This window comes from Strix uralensis, chromosome 1 (genome assembly GCF_047716275.1).
Source record: "Strix uralensis isolate ZFMK-TIS-50842 chromosome 1, bStrUra1, whole genome shotgun sequence".
Classification (NCBI taxonomy): domain Eukaryota; kingdom Metazoa; phylum Chordata; class Aves; order Strigiformes; family Strigidae; genus Strix; species Strix uralensis.
Window position 1 is genome coordinate 97119739 of NC_133972.1, and position 25679 is coordinate 97145417.

Sequence of the window (25679 nt, forward strand, 5' to 3'; positions counted from 1 at the left end):
TTGACAAAAGACTTTTGCCCTCAAGTGCCATATAATTGTTTTATTTTGCAATTTTATAAAATAAAAATTTGTATTGTGTTTGTGTGGCAAGGTTTTGGTAGTGGGGGGGCTACAGGGGTGGCTTTTGTGAGAAGCTGCTAGAAGTTTCCCCTATATCTGACAGCGCGAATGCCACCTGGCTCGAAGACAGACCCACTGCTGGCCATCAGCGATGGTGGTAGCACCTCTGCAATAACATATTTAAGAAGGGGGAAAAACTGCTGCACAACAGCAGCCAGGAGAGAGGACTGAGAATATGTGAGAGAAACAACTCTGCAGACACCAAGGTCAGTGAAGAAGGAGGGAGAGGAGGTGCTCCAGGCACCAGAGCAGAGATTCCCCTGCAGCCCGTGATGAAGACCATGGTGAGGCAGGCTGTGCCCCTGCAGCCCATGGAGGTTAACAGTGGTGCAGAGATCCACCTGCAGCCCGTGGAGGACCCCACGCTGGAGCAGGTGAATGCCCAAAGGAGCCTGTGACCCTGTGGGAAGCTGGCTCTGGCACAGGCTCCTGGCAGGACCTGTGGATCCATGGAGAGAGGAGCCCACGCTGGAGCAGGTTTGCTGGCAGGACTTGTGACCCTGTGGGGGACCCACGCTGGAGCAGTCTGTTCCTGAAGGACTGCACTCTGTGGAAGGGACCCACGCTGGAGCAGTTCATGAAGGACAGCAGTTGGAGAAGTTCATGGAGGACTGTCTCCCATGGGAGGGACCCCACGCTGAAGCAGGGGAAGAGTGTGAGGAGTCCTCCCCCTGAGGAGGAAGGAGCGGCAGAGACGTGTGATGAACTGACTGCAACCCCAATTCCCCACCTGCTGCGCTGCTTGTGGGGGCACGAGGTAGAGAAAATCGGGAGTGAAGTTGAGCCTAGAACAGGCTGGGACATTCTCATACTAAAATTATTAATTTCTTTAAATTAACAAACGTGTTTATTAGAGGTGTTTTTCCCAAACAGGCTGTAAAAGCTCTGTGGTAGACACTCAGGATTTCTTGCCTGCTGAAAGAATACAAGTTTATATGACAAGTCATTCCTCAAAAAGACAATATGCTGCTGAACCACAACTAAAATAGTTGAAACAGCAGGTGCTACAGTTATTCCAAATGAAAAGTTCACCATGACCTAGCAGTAGAAGAGGAACCCAAACAAGTACCCTCTGCTTCTGTTAATCTTTGCTCTAACCTCAAGTGTAGAACATCTCAGGTATGTACTTTGTTTTACATAACTAAGAATGCATCACTAAACTAAAATTTTAAGAATTTATTTTCTGAGTGCATCTCATGAAGTTCACATATGCATCTAGCCTATTCTAATACAACCTTACTATTACAGTCCTCAAGACCTCATTTGGGATAAAGAAATTGCTGGTACAAAAGCCTTGGTCAACCTCAAGTTATAGCAAGGATTACTAACAGAAAAAAGGTATTCAAGCAAGACACTGCAAACCATATTTTATTAGTAGAGGATTTTGGGGAAAGATGTAGGCAGTCTGAATAGAAGTGTCTGTTAAAAACTGCTACAGATACGATACCCAATAGCAAGCATACATGTTTTCTCCTTCTGGAATGGGCATAATAAGAGTTCATTTCCACACTATGTATTTTCAAGAAAAATTTTTCAGTATCAGATATTTTCATACAGAAAAATTCTGTCAAAGCTGCTGAAAGGAGAAAGGAGCACAAGTGAAGTATGACAAATAAATGGGATATTGCTTGAATAAAAGGCAGTTCTAGCATTGGACCAAGTTATCATATGGCTTTTTGCCAATATACCTTGGTCTTGAAATGCAAGAATCATAGAATCATTTAGGTTGGAAAAGACCTTTAAGATCATTGAGTCCAACTGTTAACCTAACACTGCCAATGCCACCACTAAACCATGTCCCTAAGCACCACATCTACATATCTTTTAAATACCTCCAGGGATGGTGACTCAACCTCTTCCCTGGGCAGCCTGTTCCAATGTTTGACAACCCTTTTGGTGAAGAAATTTTTCCTAATATCCAATCTAAACCTCCCCTGGTAAAACCTGAGGCCATTTCCTCTTGTCCTATTGCTTCTTACTTAGGAGAAGAAACCAACATCTACATCACTACAACCTCCTTTCAGGTAGTTGTTGAGAGTGATAAGGTCTCCCCTGAGCCTCCTTTTCTGCAGGCTAAACAACCCCAGTTCCCTCAGCTGCTCCTCATAAGCCTTGTTCTCTAATGAACTGCCTCAAATTCTGTACTTTACTTAAGGCTCCAGCAGTATTATGAGACACAAATAAACATGCAAAGAACAAAACCTTCTTCTCTATTTTTTTTTTATAATCCAATTAACTAGAATTTCTAAATGCACTGACATTCACATCCCATAGACCTCAGCTTTTCCTTTTCTGTAACATAAAGAACATGGATAAGCTGTCAGGGCATCATGTTTCAGATCCCGACCCTGCTATATATAAACCATAAATTAACATTATGTGAGCAAATCAGCTGAACTTTTAGTCAGGATAAATATTTAGCAGCATAGCACCAGGGCAAAACTGAGGCATCAGTACAAATTTTCTGTAAACTACCATAAAGACTACTGACTACAGAGAGCTAGTGTTGAATAGTGTTGAACTCTCTTGTATATAAGGAGACATACTGAACACTAAGCAGTTTCTCTCACTGTTTACTATTAAAAGAATCTTTGCCTTTTCATAAAGGCCAAAAAAAAGAAAAAAAGGTGGAGAATTAGAGACTGAAGTGCTGCAGCCAGATATTTTTTTACTGGTTGGTTGCCCCATTAGTGATTTTTTAACATATATTCCTAAAAATATATTAGCTCACCATAAACTATGGAAGTGTTTAAACACCTAGAGTAGATAGTGCTCTTTGAATCCTGTATATTGTCCCCTAAAACAGATTTTGATAGCTGGATGACTTAGATACCAAGATTTAAAAAACTGCCACAGGAATGTGATAGGGTTTAGAAATATCTCAGTATATAAGACTAGGTTTCTAAAATTCTCTTCAGAATATGCCTTAAGTGATCCTATAGAACTTTTATTGTCCAGTAACTCCACTTTAGCATTTAGGAGTAAATCATCCTCCCCACCATTCTCTCCCCAGGCAACTTCATGACTGAACATTCATCAAAACAGCTAGGATCAAATGTCAAATTATAGTGTGTTAACAAAAACAACAAGGAAAGCCTCAAACTTCCTGTAAAACACAAAGGAAAGATGTAAATGCTAAAAACATTATTAAACAGTTCAAGAATCAAGTAATACACTATTGTCAAAGGAATGGGTATTCCTATGTTCTCCCAAAGCTGGACTTTTTGGATATTGGCTGAGGGCAGTCTCGATCATCCCAGTCAACATTATGAGGAGCAACTGGCAGTCTTAAGGGTTTAGCTGTAGATAAGTTATCACCACTGCAGGACAGCCAGTTTCTCTTCCCTCCTTCCTTTGACTATTTCAGTCAATAACGATAGAATTTTTTGTCACACTTATTTACACCACTGAGTAAAACCTTAATGATAGCCAAGACTTCAGTGCAGTAAGCACTGTATAAATATGGCAGGACGGAGATGAGGAAGAAACAACTGTTATGCAGAAGCTTGGGTCACAAAGTCCTTTTTCACTGTCCATTTCCTGAATGTACTTTTTTTTAAACTATTAGCTAAAATTTTAAAGGTAAAGTTCATCACATACGTTACTTTGATTACTACAGCAGTGTAACTCAACAGCAAAGACAGAATTTTGAGCTTTGGACAAAGCTTACTGCAATACCATACTGGAGAACTCAGCATCTGGCAAAATTATATTACCAATTTTTTTTGAAGAACATAACCCAACATATACAGTGTAAACAAATCAGAAGACACTTGGCAAAAGTTTGATTTCCATTGATTTCCAAAGTATATTAGCAACAGAGTTTTGGGGTTTTATGGGAAGTTTTTTGTTTGTTTTTTTGTTTGTTTGTTTTTTTTTTTAATTATTATTATTTGGCTGTTGATTTGGGGGGTTTTGTTTGAGTTTAGGGGTTTTGTTCTTTGGGGTTTTTTAGGTTTTCTGTAGAATTTGTTAGATATTTTTTTTTTCAGCAATTCTAAAGAATTCTTTAATATCACATGCATGCAAAGGACACAGATGTGCCTGAAACTTGGAAGTCAGTATGCTTGGCATCCCATCATGTTTTTGAAACCTTTCTGGAGTCCTTCAGGAGAAAAATGTAGGGGTATGAGAACTGAGATTAATAAAACAAGCAGCACTAAAAGATTCCAGGTTTTTTGAATATAAAATCATCTAGATCGTTATCAACGAGAAGGAAGACACTTCATTTTTTTTTAGACAGCATAGTAAGAGAATTTTGTAAAAATCTTAAGTTTTTTTTATAAAGTAACTTAAGAAAACATTACATAATTGTTAACAGTACTAGACTGGCCTAAGTATCCCAAATAAAGAATGCCTCCCAAAAGTGTTCAGTGAGAAAACGCACACTGAATATTGAGATACTTATTAAATTTGAGAGGTGGATGACAATCTTAATCTATTATTTGGGAAAGGTGTGCTACAACTATCTATGTAAATAGCATTAAGTATTATCTATACAGTGTCCACACCTGTGTAAGAGTGCAAAGAGGAGGAAGAACACTGTCTTTCACCTAACAGCAACTATATTCATCTAATGTCCTTGGTCTGCACCATCAGTTCTCCTGGAAATGCAGGTGGGGCGAACAAAGAATTAGGAAGGACGCAAAAAAATCAACCCCATTTGTGTATGCTGGCAAATAACAGGCAGAACACACCATTGGGCTCATGGCACAATCCTCAGGACAGTGTAGCTAGATCAAGTGGAAGCAGCAGAAGCCTGCACAGGCAGAAAAGGAAGCACCAGAAGTCCTGTACAGTACTTTCCATGATGTGAATTCAGACACATTGCCTAATGCATTTATGATGGTCCTCCACCGTTGGAAAAGCATTTCTGTTCCTATCCACCATGTCTATCACATTCTGTGTTTTCATTGAGAGGAAAAGCAGTAACTAATAGCAGCACTGATGCAAAGGCTTTGTCACAGTGATGATCAGAGTATGTTAACCTGCCAACACCTGTAAAGTGTTAGCTGTTACAAGAAGCATCCATTTCAAAAACAGTGATAAAAGCACAGCTCAGTACACAAATGGGATCACAATTTTTCTGTTCTTTGGGTAGTCTTCAAATTTCTCAAGGTACCATCTGAAAAACATAGACAGAAATCTGATGAGTATTGAGTCCTCAAAATGCTGTCAAGGACATTAAGTAATTGTTCAAAGTGTTCAATTTAATCCATATATTTCCTGGCTACAAACCAAAAAAATGCCTTTAGAACCCCCTCTGGATAGAAAACTGCCATTTACCACACTCATCCTAATGACATCTAATTACCAACTACAACAAAACAAAGTTACTGCTTCCAGCAATGGGAAACCAAACCAACAGATGTGGCAAGAGCAGCCAGGGAAGGAAGAGCCTGTTGTTGTGCAATTATGTTGTTATGCATCTTGAGTGTTTGCATTTTAGAAATAGAGAAGGGAAAAAAAAAAAAATCACAAGCATTCAAGGGGATAACATATCAAACTGTATAATGACTTCATGAGGAAGCAAGGGATACTTCACATACTGGAATGCCAGTCCTGTTCTGGATAGAAACATCTTCAGTTCCAGTCAGGATTTGAATAATCAAACTAAATGTGCCAGACATTACGCTAGCCTTACTGTTAATCCACCTCAAAGACCATGACTATTTTCAAATCCAGACAATTTCAAAAGAATAAATCCATAGCACTACCAAATGTTGTTATTTGTCTGGTCACCTTATGTAACACACACATTTACTCCCATTTTCAAATATTTATTCTTCTGCTTCTCTAAAATAAAATTTAAAAAAAGAATTAACTTCATCTGGGCTCCTTAAAGGTGCAGGTATTCATATTAACAATAGCTAACTGCAAGATCAAAGCTGAAATAAGCAGAGAACAAAACACGCAATGCATAACCTGCAGCTGTGGAATACCAGCATTACACTATTTACCCTTTTCAGTCATTTATTCTAAGTTTTTCAAACTAAACAGACTACAGCAAAATATTTCTTCACTTAAATGTATTTTCTTTTTTTTTTTTTCTGTACCTCTCTTCCATTTTTATGCATTTTTCCTTTAGTGCAAATGATTTCCTTTAATAATGTTTAGCTTTACATAATGCTTTGTAAGTCAAGAGCTCTGAAAGAACGCTGTTAAGGCTTAAGATAGACAGAAACCAACCATGAAATTTGAGCCTGAAGAATATAATATAAAGGAGAGGCTGAGGAACCTTTCATTGCTTAGTCTGGTGAGGAAGAGACAAAGGGTCCCTGTTATTGCTGTCTACAGGTACTAGAAGGGGAGTTATTTAAGACAATGGAGCAAAATTATGAATGAAATGCAAACTCTTGCAGCTGGAATGCAATGGCCCCATGCAAAAGTGCAGGCCAGAGTCTGAGTGGCTAGATAGCAGCTCTGCACATAAGTACTCCACGGGTCCTGAGAGAACTGGTGAATGAAGTAGCTAAGCCACTATCCACCATATTTGAGAAGTCATGGCAGTCCAGCAACATTCCCACTGACTAGAAAAGGGGTAACACAACCCCCATTTTTAAAAAGGGAAATAAAGAGGACCCAGGGAACTACAAGCCAGTCAGTCTTATCTCTGTGCCTGGCAAGATCATGGAGCAGACCCTCCTGGAAAATATGCTAGGGCGCATGGAAAATAAGGAGGTGATTTGTGACAGCCAGCATGGCTTCACTGAGGGCAAATCATGCCTGACAACTTGGTGGCTTTCTACAACAGGGTTACAGCATCAGTGGATAAGAGAAGAGAAACTGACATCATCTACCTGGACTTGTGCAAGGCATCTGACACTGTTTCACATGACATCCTTGTCTCTAAATTGGAGAGACATGGATTTGATGAATGGACCACTTGGTGGATAAGTAATTGGCTGGATGGTCACACTCAAAGAGTTGTGGTCAACAGCTTGATGTCCAGGTAGGGAGCAGTGACGAGTAGCGTTCCTCAGGGGTCGGTGTTGGGACCAGTGCTGTTTAACATCTTTGTTGGTGGCATGGACAGTGGGATTGAGTGCACCCTCAGCAAGTTGGCCGATGACACCAAGTTGTGTGGTGGGGTCAACATGCTGAAGGGAAGGGATGCCATCCAGAGGGACCTTGACAGGCTTGAGAGGTGGGCCCGTGCAAACCTCATGAAGTTCCACAAGGCCGAGTGCAATCCTGCACATGGGTCAAGGCAATCCCAAGCACAAATACAGGCTGGGCGATGAGTGGATTGAGAGCAGCCCTGAGAAGGACTTGGGGGTATTAGAGGAGGAAGAACTGACTATGAGCTGACAATGTGCACTCACAGCCCAGAAAGCCAATCGTAGCCTGGGCTGCACTAAAAGAAGTGTGGCCAGCAGGTCAAGGGAGGTGATTCTTCCCCTCTACTCTGCTCTTGTGAGACCCCACCTAGAGTACTGTGTCCAGCTCTGGGGCCCCCAAGATAAGAAGGACATGGACTTGCTCGAATGGGTCCAGAGGAGGCCACAAAGATGATCGGGGGCTGGAGCACCTTCCTTATGAGGACAGGCTGAGAGAGTTGGGATTGTTCAGCCTAGAGAAGAGAAGGCCCCTTATAGCGGCCTTCCAGTACTTAAAGGGGGCCTACAGGAAAGATGGGAAGGTAGATTTAGATTAGATCTAAGGAAGAAATTCTTTCCTATGAGGGTGGTGAAACAGTGGAACAGGTTTCCCAGAGAAGTTGTGGATGCCCCCTCCCTGTAAGTGTTCAAGGCCAGGTTGGACGGGGCTTTGAGCAACCTGCTCTAGTGGAAGGTGTCCCTGCCCGTGACAGAGGAGTTGGAACTAGATGATCTTTAAGGTCCCTTCCAACTCAAACCATTCCATGATTCTATGACGTGGACATCCTGGTGGACAAGTTGAACATGTCAGTAATGGATCCCAGCAATCATGAAGGCTAACGGCATATTGGCCTTCTTTAACAAGTATAGAGCCACCAAGTCAAGGGAAGTGCTTATTATTCTCCACTGTTCAGCAGTTGAGAGCCTGTATCTGCCAAACCTCCAGTTTTTGGCTTCTGGTGCAATAGAGATGTCCACCAACTGGTGAGTAATCCAGCAGATGGTCATTAAGGTAACTGCAGAGCTGGAACATGTAAGAGGAGAGGTTGAGGGAACTAGCCTTGTTTAACCTGGAAGAGAAGTTAAGAGGCACATCTAATTGCAGTCTTCCACTACCTACAGCAATATTAGAGGGAAGGCAGAGCATACCTTTCCTGGAGGCGCACAGCAAGTGGACAAGTGGCAGGGGATAGAAGTTGCAACATGGAAAATTCCAACTGGACATAAGGAAAAAACCCTCTTCCCCATAAGAATAAGAAAAACGCTGTTCCAGTGCTTTGCCAGAGATATGCTGAAGCCTCCACCCTTGGAGACACTCAGAACTCAACTGGATGAGGCCCTGGGCAACTGGCTATAGCCTTGTGGTTAGCCCTGGTTGGAGCAGGTCACACCAGATGACTGGACAGGACAACCTTCAGATGCTCCTTCTCAAACTAAGATATTCTGCAACTCTGCTTACTAATAGCAGGTGGTAAAATAAGGAGAGATGGTCACAGGCAACAGGCTTGGAAGGTTCAGGTTGGATAGCAGGAAAAACTTGTTCACTGGGAGGGTAATACACACATGGAACACCCTATAAACAAGGTGCTGGAAAACCTCTGTTTCTGGAGGTTTTCAAGACTCCACATAGCCATGGCTGCCCTGATAGACTGTTAGCAATGGCATTTTTTTCAGCCTATTTTCTCCATAAATTCATGTTTATTTCCTCTTATGCCACTAAGTTTCAGCATAAGAACCAAAGCAGGAAGCCAAAAATAACCGAAATAAGATTAAGGTGTTCAAATCCTTTTAAACATGCTATTCTTTAAAGGGAATCCTTTCAAGAAACAATTCTTGTCAAACTACAATCCTTCTGTTAGCAGGAAAGCCACATTATGAATATAGTACATATATACAGATGTAATTCTTTAATTACAGAGCCGAGACTTTATTAAATATCATCTACCAGAACTGTTCATATTGTCTATACACTTGATTATAGACAATATGATATAGACTTGACTCTAAAGTGTGCTTGTTACAGAAGACGTTAGAGTGATTTTCAAAATTTTAACATTATAGAAACAAGTTTGCGTCACAAAGGAAAGTATAGTATATGACCAATTATGACAATTTTCCCAAACTCGTCTATAATCTTTAGAGATCCAGAATTAACTATGTTCATTTAAACATTATTTTGACCACCTCATTGTACATTGTGTGTGTTTATGATCAGTACTATCCCATTGAAATTCTGCAGTGCTTAATACTACTCAGAGTAGTCTCTATCATATTCTCCACTGCAGTAGCAGAGTCTTTTACAAGACTTGCTCTGCAACATCCCTATGGGATGAGGCATAATTTTTGAAATGGAAATGAAGTGTGGCATAGAGACAACAGAAATTATAAGACACAAACACTTACTGGTGGTGTTGCTTTGCCCTTGAACCCAAGATGAAAAGTGTACACAACGCAAATGCAAGGCTTTCAATGGTGCAGCAGGCAAGGGCAAAACCAAACCATTCCAAGATCTCTCCAAAAAAGTTGGCTCCACTGACGTACTCAAACATTCCTCCTAAAAGCAGGACAGAGTTATTTTAAAAGCACCTTAATCAAGATCTCCAATGCTATCTTTTACTGTAAGTCAAATAAGAGCTATATCACGAATGTCTCTATATAATTTTTAAAGGCAGCGGAGGCAGTGTTTTTCAGTTCAAGTTGTACTATGAAGGGTCCTTCAGACCTCATGCTAAGACAGACCTTCTCCACCTCTGTTTTTCCTCTTTAAATCATGCAAGAAAAGCAGATTTACCAGTATCAGAAGTGAGTTCATGCCTCTGTAAATAATTACTTAACAATGATATCAAACTGGCTTCTTGATCATAAATTAAACCTTTTTTAAAATATGTGAAAATAGAAAATATGCTCCCCTTTAAGAGTCTCAGAAAATACTCATAGGGTTAGTTAGCATACAATGTTTAATTTCTTTAAGTACTTTAGAAATTAACTTAATTATGAACAATATTATTATTATGAATTAAAGTTCCATATTTATACTCTGGCTTAAAATGTGTTGCCCTTTTGTTCCCAATTCCCTCTCAGGTCAAGTGCTTCAGCCCTGACACTCAGTGAAAGAAGTAATTGGCCATCTGCATTAAATGTGTTTTACAGCCAATTATGCATAAACAATCACTACTCACCTGCTGGGAATTTTATAAAATAAGAACTTTCACCCTAATTCCAAAGTTAGTGTACAAATTGATAACATCTCAGTATGTGCTTTACCAGTGGGACTAAACAAACAAGTACTTGCCAAGTGTAATAAAGGACATGTTTTGACCTTGCTTTAATTACTTCGCTTTTGTGACAAAAGAGAAGCAGAATTCTAGCACTTAAACTGGATAAGCAATATCAAACAGAGCAACTCCTCCTGATCATGCAGCAAATAACATCTTATTTTCTTCAGAACTTTTTTGTACACTGAGTATAGTACAGTATGTTCATATTCATTTTTCACATGGGCACTTGGATTTACATTTATTAAAATTTTAAAGTTACCTTCTTGGTGAAAAATAACAGTCTACTGCCTTATATACCTAGTTCTTCGTTTTATTTTAAAAAATCTCACTAAAAACCAGGAGAGAAACAACTAAAGGAAAAACTTAGAGAAACAGCAGAATTCAGAGGCAACTATTATTTTTCTGCTCTCACTGAGTGTAAAATACCTGGAAGAGTCTAATGTTTCCAAAAGTGTCAATAAACCTTAACACTTCAATAGGCTCCGTAAGAAGTCCTTTTTTATTCTCCATTTTCCCATGAAGGCCAGCATTTATAATGTCTAACTTCCTTTGGATTTCTGTCCTCTTTTCCCTGTGTCTCCCCCACTGCAGTAGTTGTTGCTCTCCAGTTACCTAAGATCTCTCCCTCTTCATATGTGGGACAACATAAGATGGACCAGTCACAGTTGCTGAGTACTTTCTGCCTTCCCCTCCTGCCCCCACGCTGGGATGATAATTTAGGTGGTCTTTCTTTATGATTCTCATAAAAGTTGGAGAATGCTATGTTACATTTTTACCACTTTTTAAAGTGGTACAGCCAAAGTTGGTTAAGAAATTCAAAGACTTGCACAAGGCATGCAATATCATGAAACAGATCCCTTGGAATATTTGGCTTAAGATGAAAAAAATAGAATGTTTCCCACACTATGAAATCACTTCCTGAGGTAGAGAATAAACTTCTATTTCCAGTTTCCTCTTGTATCATAAATTATTATCTCCCCTAAAATACACTAGCTTTAGAAGGTCATCTTTACGCAGAATCATTTTAGGTTGGAAGGACCTCTTGAGATCATCTAGTCCAACCCCCTCTGGCTCAAGCAGGGTCAGCTAGAGCAGGTTGCCCAGGACCATATATAGTCCAGTTTTGAGTACCTCTACAAATGGAGACTCCACAACCTCTCTGAGCAACCTGTTCCAGTGTTTGATCGCCCTCACAGCAAAAAATGTGTTCAGATATAATTTCATGTGTTTGAATTTTGTGCCCAGTGCCTCTGGGCTCCCTCTTCTTTGTTCCCTCCCATCATGTACCGATAAGATCTCCCTAAGCATTCCCTGCTCCAGGTTGAACAGTCCCAGCTCTCTCCACTTCTCCTCATACAAGATGCTTCTTTTGCTATATGAATTTCTGTAACATTTTTACTCACCTCTCGGTATCTTGTAACCAGTTTCCCCTGGTTTTCTCAGATTTCTGAGAATATGATCAGAATGAATATTGACTGCCATGCCAATCAACCATCCTATAAAACCTGAAGAGAAATAGTTAAAATACTATCTTTAATATACTGAGCCAAAGTGCTTGTTCAGAAAAGAAACTGCAGTCGTATATCACATATTATCTCAAAGCAGTAGCAACGTAAGCAGTATAAACAATTCTGGTGACATCCTGCACAATCCCAGTTCCACACTGAGCTCTTCAGTCAGCAGAGCTCACAGCAATCAACAGGTCTCTACGCAGGAATAGTACTGTAAGTATAAAATTTATTCTTATGTTGCTAGACATAAGATGTATGCATGCACATATATACAGATGTAATGTGTATATTCCCCTCACTTCCACATAGAAAACCAAATACACTAAAATTTTAAGCACTGTAAGAAACAGCCATTCTCATTCCTGCCAGAGGGACACATCTTTTTTTTTTTTTTTTGACTGACAGTATATCAGAGTTTCCACTGCAGACTTCTGTGCAATAAAAGTGTGCTGGGTTTGTGTGGTGGAGGTTTTTGGTAGGAGGGAAGGGGGCTACTGCAGGGGTCCCCTGTGAGAAGATTCTTGAAAGTTCCCCCAGCTCCAAGTCGGACCCACCTCTGGCCAAGGCCAAGCCAATAAGCAACAGTGGCTGTGCCTCTGAGACAATGTATTTAAGAAGGGGACCCTGGGAAGGGGTTGGGACTTTGAGGATGAGTTACAAGAAGGACACCTATGAGAACACCGAGGTCAGTGGAAGGAAAGTGGATGAAGGGGAGGAGGTGCTGCAGAGCAGAGCTCCCCCTGTATCCTGTGGTGACAGCAGGGCCAGCCCCCTGCCACCCATGGAGGTCACCAGAGGAGCAGATTCGCCTGTGGCCTGTGGAGGACCCCAGGGATTCCTTGGGAAGAAGCAGCCCCCATTGTTGTAGTTCTGCACTGGGAGGACTGCAACACGTGGAGGTGACCCACGGCAGAGCATCTCGAGCAGAATGCATCCATGGGGAGAACTCACAGTGGAGAGAGTTTGTGGAGGACTGTCTGCCATGAGAGGGACACCACATGGAGCAGGGGGAAGAATGCAGAAGAGTGCTTCCCCCCACCTTGGAGGGAGAAGCGGCAGACTGACTGCACCTCCCATCCCCTGCCCTGCTGGGGAGAGGAGGTAGAGATATCGGGAACAAAACTGAGCACAGGGAAGAAGGGAGGGGTGGGGAGAGGTGTCTTTAAGATATGGTAATGCTTCTCACTGTCCCATTCTGTCTCTTAAATGTCATTATCATTAGTGTTTTGAATGAAAGTGACATTCTTTTTTATTCTTCCCCTAATAAGCCTGCCTTTTGCCTATGACAGTTAATGGGTGAGCAACCCCTCCCTATCCTTATCTCCATTCCTCAGCCTTTTGTTTCATTTTTTTCTCCTTCCCAGCGCTGGGGGGGAAGGGGTAAGTGAACGATTACATGGTGCTCAGTTGCCCTCTGGGCTCAAGCCATGACAAAAAGGAATAATAAAATTGTGAAGGAATTCATACATCATTTACTTGTGTCATTCAGCAAAACAGTTTAACCATTTATACAAGGCTTTCATACAAACTGAGATTACTGCCACATTCTGCATCCTTATGTCTTGTTGCCATAACTGCATGGGATAAATCAAAGGGCATTTAGGACTGAAATTCAGTATTTTCACCCTTCCATGTTGTCTTTGGCTACATGTTATGAATGTTAATTTCTTTTGAAGGCAGCATTCTTTGTAACTAGGAGCAGACAAGGTTCAGGTTTTGAAGGTAGATCCGTTGTATTGTTTTGAATCCACCTCCAAAGTTATTGATTTTTATTTAAATTTCCAAGAAAATGCCAGTGATGTGCTTCTAGAATAAAGTCACTTCACACAACAGATAAAGAAAGCTTTGCCTTTTTGCACCATAACTTGAGTCCTTCAGATGGTTCTCTTTCAATACAGAGAAACACAGTAGTATGACCATCTCAGCAAAGACACTAAATGGATATCAAGATGAATAAGGCCACATTGCAAGACTAGTAGGTTGTCAGAGCATACTTTACCAAGACTTAAGCTACATTTCAAAGCAAAGCTACAGTGTAAATGGACCTTGCTATAAGCAGACCTTGCCTCTCAAACAAGCTGTTAGATAGGCAGCTTTCTTCTCTCAAACCCTTGTGGGCTGCATTTACCTAAAGGACCTAGCTGTCTGCTTCCACATGGATTAGGAAGAAATGACTGCTCTGAAGAGAAATTGAGGTTTCTGTGCAAAAGCTCTCTCCTTATTTACAGAATCACAGAATCATCTAGGTTGGAAAGGACCTTGAAGATCATCTAGTCCAACCGTTAACCTAGCACTGACAGTTCCCAACTACACCATATCCCTAAGCGCTACATAAACAGCTACATTACCTACATAAACAATGTTGTTTGATTAGCTTGTTACAATCTTCTTACATTACAAAACTAGTAGCAGAATTTAGTCTTGTGAACAAGCATGTTTCTTAATCTTTTGTTCATACAGCACACTGCAGCAAGTGTCCATCAGCAATCAAGGTATGTAGATGCCATATGTTAAATGTCTTTTGTAGTAAAATTTTCCCATAATCCTTTCAACTACATATTCAATGTAATTACATCATCATGAGATAGATTAGATAAGTGTAATGAAGAATTTACAGACCAAGTCATATAATGACAACATTCAAAAACACAGGGTGAATAATTCAAATGCTGTTGAATTCTACTTCTAAGAAAACAAGTAATTTTAACTTTTTTCCTTCAAAACAGATCTCTATCCAATCTCTGTCAGAGAATACTGAATCCCCACTGCATCCAGCAACAAGAAGTTTGTTTCTCTTACCATTAGTAATTAATTATGTATCACTTTGCTAGTTGCCAGAGAAGATTAAGACTACCTTAGCAAACAAGGCATGTTATTCCTACAACTAAGTCATTTTCTCTATCCATACAATAATTTGAAAGGAAATTTCTTAACAAGCACACAGATTCATTCTACTTAAACAATATTTATACTAATTTACTTCAGTTTCAGCATGAGGAAAAATCTATATTGAAAGTTAGAATTTTAGTATTCTTTCCAGAACTGATACTTTCTCAGGGGAGGAAATTAGAGACCCTTTGATTTCTCTGAAATGCCACTGTACTTTTGGAGAATGTTACCTGCGTATTCTGTATTGGTATCTGTTTGTAAATTAGTATATAAACTACTAGGAACTTTTCAGATAATGCAAAAAGACTGGAGCTTGCTTTAAGAGTGACCAATTACTATAGATCAGTTTGATTCTGTGCATTTTAATCCCTCCTACTTGAAAACCACCAAATGTCAGAAGGAAACAATCAAATCTCTCTTCATGGACAAGCTGCCAATTAATGTAGGCTATTTTCACAGCACCCTGCCTCAATCTGAAGATCCACCTTCCCCTGAAGTACTGCACAACCACATTCCCTGTGCCCATACTCTGGGCATTGTACTTCACTGTCCTCATCCTCAGATCCTCACCATTGCCGAATCCTAGGACTGCACTCTACAGAGCCAAGAGCTGATTATATACCATGATCTGCATGACTTGGCTTTCACCACGTAGACAGGAAGGGAGCTACAGTGTACTCCAGCAGATTCTCAGAACCACAGGATACACCACACAACACAGACGACCTCACAAGACTATTAAACTCAAGAGGCTTTTTTCCTTCATCAGGATAAATCTGGAGATTAATGCCTGGGTTCCTACTAGGAGAACACTTGCCCAAGAACGACAGTAACTAGGTCTATATTACCAAATATCTAGTGCAACAGAAGAGCATGTGTGCATTGTTGCACCAGTGCCCTCTTCACCCTCATCCATATAGAATCTCACACAAAAAGACCTTCTGCAGGCTCTTTCAGAGTGACAGTATGGTAACTGCTGTCTGGTTTACCTCCCCACTCTGGGTTTCAACAATATGCAGTGCAAGATGCTGTATAGAAACAGGAGGAGGCCAGTTGCTACAGTTGTGATGAAAGTGCCTAGTAGACACATCAGGTGAACCAGTGCCTCATCTTTGATTGTATGGTTAGTCATTCCAAGAAGGCACAAGATCATCTGGAACATCCAGATGCCTGTAGATATTAGGAGAGATACAGAATAACCCACACCCTTTGGTCATGAGACCACATCCAGATACGGACAATGCCCATGCTCTCTTCATGTCTGTTCTGTGTAGAGAGCTGAGGTGGCATGTGTGCTTGGTTGCCTGACTGCCAGATAAAAAGCCTCACGCAACAGACTACGTGCTGATGTTCTGTCACCTGCACCTTCTGAGTCACAGGTACTGCTCTGCTTCACAGAGCTGCTGCAAAGAAAAGTGTCCTGATGCACAGAAGGGTTAGCCATCAGCATTAGAAGAAAGTAGTTGAATGGGGATTTAAAGGAGTAAGAAAAGACATTTGGCATACTGCAAAGGGTTTGATGAAGCTAAAGCAAGCAAAGGAAGAAAGGAGTTTCCAACTAGAAGTGCAGACATTAGGAAAGAACACAAGGGTGAATCACACAGGTGCATACGCCCCTCTTCGTAGCATTCACCACTTCAGGGTATCATGGGTAGTCTTGGTAAGTTCACAAGTTTTTTACTGGCACATGTGTAAGGTACATGCTGAAAGATTATGAAGCTGTTCCCCCACTGGTTGCAAGCTCATGGTTTTATCGAGTGTTGTACTGCATTTGAAGCAGAGCATTTCTATTTCCTCTGAAAAGAGATGAATCCACTGCTCTGAACTAAACTAACACACAGTCCAGAAAAACTACGAGGGAACCACATCAGAACTGTACTGATGCTCCAAATCAATTGCTTGTATAGATATAAACTATTGCTTTCCCAGAACTAACTCCTAAACATCTGAAAACACAGTCAGTTTGTATACTAAGCCTCCACAGACAGAACACATCAGTTGTTTAAAACTTCTGATCACTTCTCCAAATTTCTGTCTTCACTGCAAATTTATCTCATTTCAGCTTCCAACTACTCAACCTTGTTTGGCTGCTACTTGCAGACGATCTCCCATTTCTCTTCCACATGTTACTTCATACAGATTGAAAAAATATCTCGTTAGCCCTCGGCAAATATGATTTCTTGCTATTGTTATTTTCTAATCTTCTACTCCATTTTTTCCAGTCATTTTAAACTGAGGCTTAGACACAGCCAGATGCTTTTGAAGAACTAGAACATGGCTCCTGATTCATCGCTTACAGCACTGTATCGAGATATCTTTTGATTAAGGTGCTAAACTAGGAAACAAAGCCTCCATTGCATCAGAGTCTTCAACAGTTTTGATCAATGGATCTTTTAATCAGGTTTTTTGCTGGATCCAAGTTTAAGGAGACTAGGATTAAAAAGTACCAAGAGAATTCCAAGTATATCCAAGTGCCTAGCGCCCACTGAAGTCATTCCCTTGTACCTCAATTTCTCCATTTTTAAAGCACAAACAGTACTGTCTCCTAATCTTGGCAAGAGATTTCTATTTCAATTTAAATTTCTTCAACCTTATAGTCATGACAGAATTTAGCACAGTAGTCTTCTATTGTCATCTGCAATAACACTGTAATAAAAAGAAAAAACTTCTTATTCTTGCCGTAAAAGGCTTGAGAAAGCTGGGAGAAACACTAACTTGCTCTGGCTCCAGAATAACAAGAATGGTACTGGCTCAGATCAAGGATCCACACAGCGCAGTATTCTGCCTTTGACTGACAAATGGAAAGAGGGAGTGCCTCAAGCCACCTCCACACTGAGCGGGAAGAGTGAGCTTCTAACCAGGGCAGAGGGGACTCAGAGTGGGTGGCGAGTAGAGTGACAACGCCCAATACCCCTCACATACAGGAACATCCCCCAGGGAGCTCGTCAGAAGGGCGTGACGTGTCAGAAGGGTGTAGCGTGTGAGAAATTTGCACGGCAGTTCATGCAGGTAAGGCGTGTAAACAGGGCATAGCCCCTCTCCTGGCTCTAGAGCTTATCTTAGCTAGTAGTCATCTCATTGTCCTCCACGAGCAGACTGAGCTATGGTCTCCACTCGGGTCAAAACCACTACCATAAGGAACATGGTGACCCAGACGGAGCTGCCACGCAAACATGCAGAGGTCCAGGTCCCTGGCTGCAAGGAGTGTCTGAGCCTGTCAATCCTGTCAGAGGGCAGCAGTGACAACAGCTGTGTGCGCTGCGATCAGCTGGATGACCTGCTCAGCCTGGTGGCTGAGCTCAAAGAAGAGGTTGAAAGATTAAGAAGTATTAGGGAGTGAGAAAGGGAAATTGATTGGTGGAGTAGCACCTTAGCACCCCTGAAGCAAATGGAGGCTCCAAAAGAGGCAGGTGATCCCTCACCCTCTTGCTACCAGGCAGAAGGAGCAGACCTAAGAGATGGGGGAGACTGGAAACAGGTCCCTGCTCAGGGAGGTAAGAAAATCCCCTCCCGACCTCCTTCATCTTCCTTGGTGCCCCTTCTCAACAGGTATGGGGCCCTAGAACTTATCAATGAAGCAGAGAAGGATGAAGAAAATGAGTCAAATAAGGAGGAAGATGAAGGTCGATCAAGGCTGGGTCACTCTAGACCATGTATTAAAACCAATTCTAAAAAGAACCCCAGAAGGGTCATTGTAGTGGGTGACTCCATTCTGAGGGGTGTCGAAGGCCCAATATACAGGCCAGACCTGCTTCACAGGGAAGTCTGCTGCCTTCCTGGGGCTTGGGTAAAGGATCTCACTATAAAACTCCCCACTCTAGTGAGACCTCTCTTGGTTTTTCAGGTGGGTAGTGATGATATTACCAGAAGTCGTCCAAAATCAGTGAAGAAAAATTTCAGGGCCTTGGGGAAACTGGTTAAGGGGTCGGGGGCACAAATTGTGTTCTCCTCCATCCCTTCAGTTGCAGGGATGGATGAGGAAGATTACAGGAGAAGACAACAGATGAACTTGTGGCTCTGAGACTGGTGTTACCGGCAGGGCTTTGGATTTTTCAGTCACAGGTTAGTATACAGGACACCAGACCTTTTGGCATCAGGTGGGATGCACTTGTCCCAGAGGGAGAAAAGGATCTTGGGGCAGGAGTTAGCTGGGCTCATTGACAGAGCTTTAAATTAGATTTGAAGGGGGAAGGGGACAAAACTGGAACTCCCAGACATAAGCCACAGGGTAGATTACCACAGTTTGTGGGATGGTGTGCCAGCGACGACCCTCATCCTGCCATCTCAGTGGAGGCAAGGGATGGAGACATGAAGCGCAACAAAGATGCAAGGGATATGGATGGATCAGTAACTGTGGTAACACCTGTGAAAGCTCAGGCTGGAATTAGGACCTCTAAATGTAAAAAGGTGCTGGGGACATCAGCCCACCTGAAGAGCATCTATACCAATACACACAGCATGGGTAACAAACAGGAGGAGCTTGAAGCCATGATGAACATGAAAACTATGATGTAGTTGCTATTACAGAAACATGGTGGGATGTCTCCCATGACTGGAGTGTGGCAATTGATCGCTACAAGCTCTTTAGAAAGGATAGACAAGGAAGGAGAGGCGGTGGGGTGGCACTGTATGTTAGGGACTGTTATGATTGCTTCAAGCACAAGTGTAGTGAAGACGGGGTGGGTTGTCTTTGCGTTAGAATCAGGGAGAAGGCCAACAGGGCAGATGTTGTAGCAGGAGTCTACTATAGGCCACCCACCCAGGACAGAGAGGTGGATGAAGTATTCTGTAGGCACTTCGGAGAAATCTCATGATCGCTTGCCCTTGTTCTTGTGGGAGACTAACTTCCCAGACATCTGCTGGAAATACAACACAGCAGAGCGGGACCAGTCCCAGAGATTCCTGGAATGTGTGGCAGATAACTTCCTGACACAGCTGGTGAGTGAACCGACCAGAGAAGGTGCCCTGCTGGATCTCCTCTCTGTGAACAGAGAAGGACTGGTGGATGATGTGGCGGTTGGAGGCCATCTAGGGCACAACAATCATGAAATAATAGACTTCTCTATTCTTAGAGAGACCAGGAGAGGGGGCAGCAGAACTGACATCCTGGACTTCCCAAGGGCTGACTTTGTCTTGTTTAGGTAACTGCTTGACAGGATCCCTTGGGAGACGATCCTGAAGGGGATAGGGGCCCAGGAAGGCTGGGCACTCTTTAAGAAGGAAGTGTTAATGGCTCAGGAACAGGCAGTCCCCAGATGCTGTAAGAGAAGCTGGCGACAGAGAAGACCACCCTGGCTGAACAGGGAGCTTTGGCTGCAACTCAGGGAGAAAAGGAGAGTTTACAGCCTTTGGAAGAAGGGGCTAGAGAGTCACAATGATTACAAAGATGCTGTGAGGCTATGCAGGGCAGAAATCAGGAGGTCTAAAACCCAGCTAGAAATTAATCTGACTTCAGCAGTCAAAGAAAACAAGAAATGTTTCTATAAGTACTTCAACAGAAAAAAAAGACCAGGGAGAGCCTCCATCCCCTGCTAGATGCAGGAGGAAACATGGTAACAAGTGATGAGGAAAAGGCTGAGGTGCTTAATGTCTTCTTTTCCTCAGTCTTTAATAACAAGACTAGTTGTACTGAGGGAATCCAGCCTCCTCAGCCAGAAGACAGACCGGGAGAACAACCCCACCACAATCCAGGAGGAGATAGTCAGTGACCTACTGCATCATATAGACATACACAAGTCTATGGGACCGGATGGGATACACCCAAGGGTGCTGGAGGAGCTGGCTGGGGTACTCGCCAAGCCGCTTTCCATCATTTACCAGCAGGTCCTGACAGATTGGAAATTGGCCAATGTGTGTAAGAAAGGTCAGAAGGATGATCCAGGAAATTACAGGCCTGTCAGCTTGACTTCCATGCCCGGGAAGCTGATGAAGCAGATCATCCAGAGTACCACCATACAACACGTGCGGGACAACCAGATGATCAGGCCCAGTCAGCATGGGTTTATGAAAGGCAGGTCCTGCTTAACAAACCTGATCCCCTTCTACGACAGGGCGACCTGCTTATTGGATGAGGGAAAGGCTGTGGATGTTGTCTACCTTGACTTTAGTAAGACCTTTGACACCGTTTCCCACAGCATTCTCCTGGTGAAACTGTGTGCTCGTGGCTTGGATGGGCACATGCGTTGCTGGGTAAAAAACTGGCTGGATGGCCGGGCCCAAGGAGTCGTGGTGAACAGAGTTAAATCCAGTTGGCGGCCGGTCACGAGTGGTGTCCCCCAGGGCTCGGTTTTGGGGCCACTCCTGTTTAACATCTTTATTGATGATCTAGACAAGGGGATCAAGTGCACCCTCAGTAAGTTTGCAGACGACATGAAGTTGGGTGGGAGTGTTGATCTGCTCAAGGGTAGGGAGGCTCTGCAGAGAGACCTGGACAGGCTGGAGCGATGGGCTAAGGCCAACTGTATGAGGTTCAATAAGGCCAAATGCCGGGTGCTGCACTTGGGCCACAACAACCCCCAGCAGCGCTACAGGCTTGGGGAGGAGTGGCTGGAGAGCTGCCAGTCAGAGAGGGACCTGGGGGTGTTGATTGACAGCTGGCTGAACATGAGCCAGCAGTGTGCCCAGGTGGCCAAGAAGGCCAATGGCATCCTGGCTTGTATCAGAAATAGTGTGGCCAGCAGGGACAGGGAAGTGATCTTATCCCTGTACTCAGCACTGGTGAGGTCACACCTTGATTTCTGTGTTCAGTTTTGGGCCCCTCACTACAAAAAGGACATTGAATTACTCGAGCGTGTCCAGAGAAGGGCAACAAAGCTGGTGAAGGGTCTGGAGCACATGTCGTACGAGGAGTGGCTGAGGGAACTGGGGTTGTTTAGTCTGGAGAAGAGGAGGCTGAGGGGAGACCTCATCGCCCTCTACAACTACCTGAATGGAGCTTGTAGAGAGCTGGGGATGAGTCTCTTTAACCAAGTAACAAGTGATAGGACAAGAGGTAATGGCCTCAAGTTGCACCAAGGAAGGTTTAGACTGGATATTAGGAAGCATTTCTTTACAGAAGGGGTTGTTAGGCATTGGAATGGGCTGTCCAGGGAGGTGGTGGAGTCCCCATCCCTGGAGGTGTTTAAGAGTCACACTGACATAGCACTTAGGGATATGGTGTAGTTGGGATCTGTCAGTGCTAGGTTAACAGTTGGACTAGATGATCTTCAAGGTCTCTTCCAAAATGGATGATTGTGACAAGGTAAAATATTCTCGTTTATCTTCAGATCAAAAAGATCCTTCTATAAAGATTTCCTTGGAAAATTATGCTATGATTTTGACAGTAGGCAAAAGTAGATGCTCAGGAAACAAAAAACAGTGCAAAGACAATAAATACTTTGTCACTAAATAACTTACCTTTTAATCATATGCATGGCTTCAAGTATAAAAGTAACCTCACTTCCTGGTAGGGGCGAACGATCAACTCTTCCACCCCTCTCCTTGTCAGCCAGTTTTGTTCTTTGACAAAGCCCACTCCCATTAAGAGGGTGGGTGGGTTGCTGTATGTGTGTGCATGCATGTGTAAATATCCTATCACCAAGGACTTCTGGCATTAGAAGCGTTATCTCAGTATTTAGCAGCTACCCTTACTGGAGTTTTAGTCCATGAACTTGTTCACTTCTGTTTGACTGCATACAAACCTTATATACCTACGACATCAAGAAAAGAGGGATTTCAGTTTAATCTACATAATTATGTAAAAAATCTGCTTTGTTTGTTCTAGAACTGTATGCTGCTGCTTCCATTTAAGGCCTCAAGTTCCTATATTAAAAAAAACACATGACCATACATGATCCGTATTTACTTTGGTGTTAAAGAATAAAGATGACTGTCAGCTCATCTAGCACTGACACTGTGGGAAGAGGTGTCAGTTCACAGTTCTAAAATAAAAGAGGTTAAAAGGCTTCCAGCTACAACAAACAAGAGAATTAACTACAAGAGAAGTTGTAAAATGGGACTGAAGACACTATAAAATTATAATAAAAAAATAAAAAGCTGTGAAGACAAAGGAAAACTACACCTAATGGTCTCAGAACGTGTTTTAACTCACCTGTAATGAAACATGGCTCTTTTAACCAGCCTGAAGGGTATTTTGCATAGTTGCTTAAGCTTCGGCCTTGCAAGTATCCATTGTAAACACAGAATAGAAGCGCTAGCACAAAAGTGAAAAATGGAGTTGGTTTTCCTTCCCGGATCAGAAGAGGAAATATGAGTGCCCTATAGCGAACAAGGAAAGAAAAATTGCTGCATTAAACAGGAAAGAATCTTTTGATGTTCAAAACTGTAATCTATAGTCTGTATTATCCTGCTTTTCAAAATCTCAGCAGAGTCTTTGATCCTAGTTCAGAAAGTTAGTTACTCTTGCTTTAACAACTAAATGTTAATTTTGTTGCCTAATTGGAATTACAAGATCAGCACTCAAAGAAATTTTGAACTTTGGATCCAAGTCAATTACTTTGACCATAGCAGTAACTTATGTTAAGTACATAGTATTTTTATTCTCGTTTGTTCCCAAGCTTTCTGAAATGAGCCAGGTCTCACAATCCCTACACCAGATCCACCAGCACTTCCAGAGGGAAAGCCAACTCCCTTGAAATTAACCTGAGCTCAGTTTCCTCCTTGCCCTGAAAGTCCCTTGACAATCTTGGTCTACCCTATGTCACCTGTTAAAGACATGACAAATCCACAACTGCCCAAACAAGCTCCAAACAAGAACAGGTGAATGTTTTTGTGCTCTGCCCCCTGTCACTAGCCAACTCCCAATCACTTACCAATTCAATTATAATCTATAATAATTTAGGAGCAGGATTACTGCAGCCTGAGCAACCTCCACATGTTTTCCAGCTACCCAAGGACTACTGCTTCAGAGGAGCCTTTCCAGAGGAAGCAAAAGCATAACAACTTTCAAGAAAGCATGACAAATTCATTAATACGATTATTTCAAGTCTACTACATTAGAACAAACAGAATTGGCTAACAGACATCCCTTCCAGTCTACATTCACCTACAGAACAGTCCCTCAGTCCGGCAATAGCAATAAGCAACTGGAAAAAAGAAACTGCACTACAGCTCAGCTTTCTGTACAAACCTTCGCTCTGTGTTTCTTAGCTTTTCCCAAATATCGAGGATGAGTTAAGATCCCATGCCAAAGCTAATCTCTTTACTCTTAAGAATGCAAAAAGAGGAAGTAAAGACACACTCCTGGATTTGCAAAGCCAGTCAGCCACCAGGCCAACCATACGCTGCATTCTTCTTGATCGTGGGGATGTGGAATACTTTTGATCAAAAGCAACAGTGCCTTGCAATAAGCACTGGGAAAGAACCGCATATCAGCCACACACTCAGCTTAAAACTAGCCTAACAAATCGATTTCTGCTGGTTGCAAAATTACTTGTGGAGCATTGTCAGTAATTATTGTTAATGACTTGAGGGGAACAGCAAAAATTTTACCCAAGCTCCAGCTAAGCTGCCTTCTCCCGAGCAGTTTTATAAAATACTCAAGTACTGTTGACTACATGGCAACACCAGGCACTCAGCCTCAGCTTTGCCAGTGCTTTAATGCGCCCCTGAATACCCTGAATTGGAAGGGATCCAGAGGGATCATCAAGTCAAACTCCTGAAATGAACACTGTGTTGAAAGACATAATTGGAAATTAGCTACTGTTTCACAGTATTAAAGTGATATCAAGGACCCCGAGTTGAACTCTCCCTGCTGGAACACCACGCCCTTAAGACTCCCTGATGAAGTCATTGCTTAAACAGGGATCACCACAATAGCTACAGCTATAGGGTACAGACGATGCTGCAGGCTGAGAGCACGGAACACCCCCTTTCCATGCCATCTCTGCAAGGCGCCGTAGCATGCCACTGCACACCACGCAGCAGCAAAACAAACGCCGCAAGCACCGCACTGCCACGATTACTTCCCCATTTGGTGTAAAAACATTGAACGCCTTCACATAAAGAAGCAGAAGAGGCTTTCGTGATTATTATATTAAATAATCAGCATTAATTAACAGCAGAATTTGCTCTCTGCAGTCGGAAAACAGTTCGTCGGGCGTTTAGCTCCAGACTGACCCCGAACCCACCTCTCCCGCCGCCAGCCGCACCCCGCCTCCTGGGGGGGAGCACCCGAAGGGGAGGGGGGGAGGAGATGAGCCCCAGCCGAGCGCCCCGGCGCAGGCGCCCCCCGCCCGGGCCGAAGAGCCGCACCTGTGCGCGTAGTGCACGACGAAGCAGCCCAGCAGCAGGCGGTTGGGCCAGGCAGCGGCGACCGCCCCGCCGCAGGCGGCGAGCCCCAGCGGGACGAGGAGGGAGGGCAGCTCCTGCAGGGCCCAGGCGGGGCGGGCGGGCAGCAGCCAGCCGAAGCGCCGCGAGGAGTACCGGCCGTAGGGCATGGGGACGAAGCAGAGCAGCAGGGCGGCGGCGGCGCCCAGCGCCACCAGCCCGTACGAGAGGAACCCCAGCAGTCGCTGCTCCTCCGGGCCCGACACCCGCCGCCAGAACCCGCACACGCCGCCGCCGATCTCCGTCCCCATCCCCATCGCAGACAGGCGCTGCCGCGCGCCCCGGCGCCTCCATTCATCGCCCGGCCAGAGGTACGCCCCCCCCCCCGCCGCCGCCGCTGCCGACCAATCGGCGCCGGGGGCGTGGCCTGCGCCGCCCCCTCCCTCCGCCGCGGGCACGGGAGGCGCTTCTGCACGGACGTGTTGCGTGAGCTGTTGCGACGCGTCACCGGCTGG

At 43.3% G+C, this 25679-nt stretch overlaps 1 protein-coding gene across 1 annotated transcript; it reads right to left on the reverse strand.

The window, feature by feature from the left end:
- Positions 1–1470: 1470 nt before the first annotated feature.
- SRD5A1 (steroid 5 alpha-reductase 1) lies at positions 1471–25520 on the reverse strand. Its single transcript, XM_074874746.1, has 5 exons — positions 25150–25520; positions 22988–23154; positions 11902–12003; positions 9624–9774; positions 1471–5245 (listed from the first exon to the last, which is right to left on the reverse strand). The coding sequence occupies exons 1-5, from the start codon at positions 25479–25481 to the stop codon at positions 5179–5181; spliced, it is 819 nt and encodes a 272-aa protein (XP_074730847.1). The 5' UTR covers positions 25482–25520; the 3' UTR covers positions 1471–5178.
- Positions 25521–25679: the final 159 nt, after the last annotated feature.